The sequence below is a fragment of the Dermochelys coriacea genome, chromosome 1 (assembly GCF_009764565.3).
Source record: "Dermochelys coriacea isolate rDerCor1 chromosome 1, rDerCor1.pri.v4, whole genome shotgun sequence".
NCBI classification, from domain to species: domain Eukaryota; kingdom Metazoa; phylum Chordata; order Testudines; family Dermochelyidae; genus Dermochelys; species Dermochelys coriacea.
The window spans coordinates 2,133,414-2,139,739 of record NC_050068.2 but is presented as its reverse complement, the minus strand read 5'-3'; the positions used below and the strand labels follow the sequence as shown (position 1 = coordinate 2,139,739).

The window sequence follows — 6,326 nt, the reverse complement described above, 5'->3', positions numbered from 1 at the left end:
GTACTCCTTTTCTTTTTAAGAAGCTGTGAGTAACAGTATGGGGGAAATTAGTATGGGGGAAATTAGGTTTAGCTTTTGCAATGACCCAACCACTCCCACTCTTTATTCAGGCCTAATCTGATGGTGTCCAGTTTGAAAATTAATTCCAGTTTTCCAGTTTCACGTTGGAATCTATTTTAAAGATTTTTTGTTGAAGAATTGCCACTTTTAGGTCTGTTATTGAGTGAACAGGAAGACTAAAGTGTTCTCCTACAGGTTTTCAATGTTATGATTCCTGATGTCAGATTTGTCTCTATTTATTCTTTTGCATAGAGAATGTCCGGGTTGGACAATGTACATGGCAGAGGGGCATTGCTGGCACATGATGGCATATATCACATTGGTAGATTTGCAGGTGAACGAGCCCCTGATGGTGTGGTTGATGTGGTTAGGTCCTATGATGGTGTCCTTTAAATAGATATGCGGACAGAGTTGGCAACAGGGTGTGTTGCAGAGATTAGTTCCTGGGTTAGTGTTTTTTTTGTGTGGTATGCAGTCTCTGGTGAGTACCGGAACCCGAGGTGAGATGTGGAGCAGGGGCTGGGCATTGGAGGAAGGAACTGGGCAGAGGGCAGAGCTTTAGGTGTAGATTTAACGGAAATTAGAAAGGTGGTATCCCGATGAGTTAAGGAGTTAAACACAGAACGATTCCCCAGTTTGCCAAACTGACACACCACAGGAACGCCAGGAAAGAATTTAATGTTTTTTTGTCTGTCTAATAAGTGACTCAGGGAAGAGGAATTAGCACCATGTTACCAGTCAGCTCTGCACAGAGCTTAGTCTGAGAGCCAGAGCACCAGGAGGAAACTTTTAAGTCCCTTTATGAGTAAAGAGATGGAGCAGCCTGTCTTGGATCTGTTTGGTCCTCACCCATAGATGATGGGATTCAGCATGGGGGGCACCAGGAGGTACACATTGGCCATGAGAATGTGGAAATACAGGGGCACATTCTGCCCAAACCAATGTGTGAATAAGGAGAAAAGACCTGGGATGTAAAAGGCTAAGATGGCACAGAGGTGGGAGGTGCAGGTCCCCAAAGTCTTGATCCAGGTGTCCTTTGTGGGGAGGCTGAAGATGGCCCTGAGGATCTGGATATAGGACATGGTGATAAAAAACACATCCACACCGGTCACAAAGAGGCCGTAATAACTACTGATGTGGATGTCATTACAGGCCAGCTTCACCATGGCCATGTGCTCGCAGTATGAGTGGGGGATGATGTTGGTTCTGCAATATGGCCACTGCCTCACCAGGAGGAGACAGGGCAGTACAAGCATGCCTCCAAGCAGGACCATAGCAAGGCCGATCTTGGCCACCACAGAGTTTGTCATGGTGGTGGAATGTCTCAGGGGATCGCAGATGGCCACGTAGCAATCAAAAGCCATGGCCACAAAGATCTCAGACTCCATAACTGTGAAGCAGTGAACAAAGTACATCTGGGTAATGCAGGCACTGAAATCGATCTCCCTGGAATTCAACCAGAAGATGCTCAGCATTTTGGGAATTGTGCACATGCATAGGGCCTCGTCACTGACAGCCAGCATGCAGAGGAAATAGTACGGGGGCCCATGGAGGCTCGTCTCCCTCTTCACAATGAACAGGATGGTGAAGTTCCCCAAGATGGCTATTGCATATGTGACGAAGAAGGGGATGGAGATCCAGATATGGGCCGCCTCCAGGCCAGTTATGCCCAGCAGGATGAAGGTGGAGGGGTTGGTGAAGACAGTTGTGTTGGAAACTGACATGCAGTAGGGGAGAAGGTGTCCAACTCTGAGGCAGAACCGTGTCTCCTGCATTTACTGTACATTCACTGGACTTTCTGTATGTGCCCAGGGTGTCGGGTGATGGTCGCAGTAAAAATTGCTAAGTGGAGAGACATTGTGAATATAAGACAATACATGCACAACTGGAGACTGGTCTCGGGGAAGTGACATTTTCATTATTCAGAGAAATGGATTATGAAAAACTGACCCTAATAATGCCACTTCCATATTTGATAGTGCTCCATGCATCAATAATTCTTACACAAAGTGGTATGGGAACACTTAATTGGCACCAGCAGGAAACATGAATATGGAAACTGGTTATCCGTCATTGTTCCTTAATGTAGTGAAACCCAGGCTAGAGAATGCATTATGTAGGGAGATCCCCATTTACCCAGTTGCTCAAAATTTGAGATTAAAAAAAAAAAAACCTGTGTGAAGGCATATACTGGGGGAAATATCCCAGGTAGAACACACCTCAGGAAAAAGATCTGGCATCACTGATCGCAGCTCAATGGAAACATCTGCTGATTCACAAAAGTGGCCAAAACAACAGCAATGATTGGATGCCTATGGAATGGGATACAGAATAACTTGCTCTGGACATGCCCTCAGTTTTGGTTTCCTAGTCTCTATAAAGGATATTTCAGATAGAAAGGGGGTTTCCAAGAGGCTGAGAGAATGGGGGAGGCTGTGAGATGTGGACAGAGTGAAAAGTCTGGGACTGTCTAGTTTAGAGAAAAGACAAAGAAGGGGGTGTGTGATAGAGGAGAGGAAAATTAAAAAATGGAGCTGATTACATTCAAATGGTCAAACAGAGAACTATTCCCAACCAGTAATATGTGTAGACACTTAGTTTTTCACAAGAGTTAGTTCCTCAAAGCTGAGGCAAAATATTGGAAAAACTTATTGGGAGGAAAAGATTAGACAGAAAATTGGGGAGGGAAAATTGGAATTCTATAAGAAGCATTTATTAGATAGCTAGAAAGTCACAATTCCATAGTCAAAAAGTGGACAGCTTCGGATAAACACCTGGTTCAGCGAAAAAGCGAAAACATTTTTTGTGTGGGGCAGGGCAGGAGGGAGAAGAGCAATATATAACTCATGGAAAAAAGGTAAATAATTAGCAAATAATATGAAATTGAAGCTGTGAAAATTGATCATGGACATTAAAGACATGAGGGAAAGATCCATGTGTGGCAGGTCTCAGGATCACAAAGGAGGTTGTTCATTGCAAGCAGATCGAGGGACGTGATCGTTCCCCTCTATTCGACATTGGTGAGGCCTCATCTGGAGTACTGTGTCCAGTTTTGGGCCCCACACTACAAGAAGGATGTGGAAAAATTGGAAAACGTCCAGCGCAGGTCAATGAGGGGGATTTGATAGCTGCTTTCAACTACCTGAAAGGGGGTTCCAAAGAGGATGGATCTAGACTGTTCTCAGTGGTAGCAGATGACAGAACAAGGAGTAATGGTCTCAAGTTGCAGTGGGGGAGGTTTAGGTTGGATATTAGGAAAACTTTTTCACTAGGAGGGTGGTGAAACACTGGAATTCGTTACCTAGGGAGGTGGTGGAATCTCCTTCCTTAGAAGTTTTTAAGGTCAGGCTTGACAAAGCCCTGGCTGGGATGATTTAGTTGGGGATTGGTCCTGCTTTGAGCAGGGGATTGGATTACATGACCTACTGAGGTCCCTTCCAACCCTGATATTCTATGATACTATGATTCTATTATTAAGAACAAAAGAAATCCTAGAAAAGGTTTAGGCCAATTCCTAGAGGGAGAAAGGAAACATGTTAATGTTTCACAAAAGGTAGATTTCTTCAATAAATATATTCGTTCTTCATTTGGAAAGAAGCAGTATGAGGGACTCGTATCACATGAGGTAACCAAATACTTTCCAGTCCATTAGCAGTCAAGGAGTGAGTGAAACAGCATCGACAGTAGAACCTTACATATACGAACACCAGGGTTACGAACTGACCGATCCACCACAAATCTCATCTGGAACCAGAAGTAAACAATCAGGCAGCAGCAGAGCCAAAAAAAGAGAGAAGCAAATACAGGGCAGTAACTTGTTAAACATAAACTATTAAAAAAGAAAGGGAAAGGTTTAAAAAAAGATTTGACAAGATTAGGAAACAATGGAAAAGCTGGACTGGGATTAATTAAAAAAAAGTCTAGGAATTTAATTAATGCCAATCAACAACAGAGTTGATTAACATGTTTATCCTTTAATGAGAGTACAGGTTTGGTTGATCAAGGGGACCATAGTTCAGCATGGTCAGTTTTCAGGTGGAAACGCCGTCCCCAAACACATGGGCGTAGCTTTTCCAGAGCGTAGACAATAGCATAACTTTCTTTTTCACTGACTGACCAGTTGCTTTCCCTCTCAGACAGCATCTTGCTGAGAAACACTCCAGGGTGGAATTGTTGATCCGGTTCTTCCTGCATTAAAACTGCTCCCACACCACGCTTGGACGCATCTGTGGTTACTAGGAACGGTTTGTCAAAATCTGGGGCCCGTAGTACGGGGTCAGACATGAATGTCGCTTTAAATTGGTTAAAGGCCTTCTGACACTCTTCGGTCCAGTGAACGGCATTTGGCTGTTTCTTTTTGGTTAGGTCTGTCAGTGGGGCAGTGATTTGGCTGTATTGCGGTACAAATTGTCTGTAATAACCAGCCAAGCCTAAAAAGGATTGAACCTATTTCTTTGACTTTGGGACAGGCCACTTTTTGATAGCATCCACTTTGGCCTGTAGAGGTTGATAGTTTCTTGACCCACCTGGTGTCCAAGGCAAGTCACTCTGTTTAGGCCTATTTGACCCTTCTTAGCCTTAACAGTTAATCCTGCCTCCCTTATGCGCTCAAAGACGTTTTGTAGATGTTCCAGCTGTTCTGCCCAGGAATCTGAAAATATGGCCACATCGTAAAGATAGGCCACTGCATATTCTCCTAATCCCACTAGGAGACCATCTACAAGTCTTTGGAAGGTAGCGGGTGCATTCCGCAGCCCGAAAGGGAGCACATTAATTTCATACAGCCCAACATGTGTGGGGAAGGCTGACCTTTCCTTGGCGGATTCATCTAGCTGTACCTGCCAGTACCCCTTGGTTAAGTCCAAGGTAGAGATGAACTTGGCCCATCCCAGATTCTCTATTAGTTCATCTGTGTGTGGCATTGGATAGTTGTCTGGGCGAGTTACAGCATTTATCTTACGGCAGTCCACGCAAAAACGTATCTCCCCATCTGGTTTGGGAACTAGAAGCATTGGAGATGCCCATGCAGTGCCAGACGGGCAGATTACACCCATCTGTAACATATCCTGGATCTCCCATTCTATAGTAGTTTTAGTTTGAGGAGACACCCAGTAAGGTTGGACTTTAATTGGGTGAGCATTACCTGTGTCAATGGAGTGGTATGCCCGTGCAGTCAGTCCTGGGGTGGCTGAGAATGTCGACGCATAGCTAGTGCACAGCTCCTGGATCTGCTCTCGCTGCATACGCCCAAGGGTCACGGAGAGGTTCTCCTCTTCCACACCACCAGCACTTTTCCCTTCGTAGCAGACACCTTCAGGCCACTCCGTGTCATCTCCTCCCTGGGCTGTAAACTGGCAAACTTTAAATTGTCTGGAATAAAAGGGCAATAGATAATTAATATTGTACACTTTAGGCTTTCGGTTGGAGGTGGGGAATGCTATGAGGTAATTAACAGCTCCCAGGCGCTCCTGGACCGTGAATGGATCTTTCCACAACACTTCCATTTTATGGGCCTGGAGTGCCTTTAAGACCATAACCTGGTCTCCTACTTTGAAGGAACGCTCTCTGGCATGTTTATCTTATCAGGCTTTTTGCTCTTTTTGAACATCCTGTAGGTTTTCTTTAGCAAGGGCTAGAGAGGTTCGGAGGGTGTTTTGTAGGTTGGTTACAAAGTCCAGAATGTTAGTTCCTGGAGAAAGTGTAAACCCCTCCCATTGCTGCTTCACCAACTGTAATGGCCCCTTAACCTCACAGCCATATACAAGTTCAAATGGTGAAAACCCTAAACTGGGATGTGGTACAGCTCTGTAGGCAAAGAGCAACTGCTGCAACACTAGGTCCCAATCACTGGAGTGCTCATTTATGAATTTACGTATCATGGCCCCCAAAGTTCCATTAAACTTCTCCACCAGGCCATTTGTTTGATGGTGGTAAGGTTTGGCAACTAAGTGATTTACCCCATGAGCTTCCCAAAGGCTTTCCATAGTTCCTGCCAGGAAATTAATTCCTGCATCTGTGAGGATGTCGGAGGGCCAACCTACCCTGGCAAAAATGTCTGCTAGTGCCTGGCACACACTTTTAGCGCTGGTGTTGCTTAGAGCTACTGCTTCCGGCCATCGGGTGTAAAAATCCATGAAAGTCAGTATGTACTGCTTTCTTCTGAGTGTCTTTTTCAGAAAAGAACCTAGAATATCCACAGCTATTTGCTGAAATGGAACTTCAATAATGGGGAGTGACTGGAGTGGGGCTTTGACCTGGTCTTGGCG

At 44.9% G+C, this 6,326-nt stretch overlaps 1 protein-coding gene across 1 annotated transcript; it reads right to left on the bottom strand.

Annotated features, from left to right (window-relative positions):
* Positions 1-905: 905 nt before the first annotated feature.
* Positions 906-1,911, bottom strand: LOC119842683 (olfactory receptor 52E2-like). The gene has a single exon (XM_038371077.2). The coding sequence runs from the start codon at positions 1,833-1,835 to the stop codon at positions 906-908; it is 930 nt and encodes a 309-aa protein (XP_038227005.2). The 5' UTR covers positions 1,836-1,911.
* Between the last annotated feature and the right edge of the window lie 4,415 nt (positions 1,912-6,326).

What these genes read in the sequence shown, in the direction of transcription:
- LOC119842683 (XM_038371077.2), bottom strand. Translation starts at nt 1,835, where the DNA reads ATGCAGGAGACACGGTTCTGCCTCAGAGTTGGACACCTTCTCCCCTAC.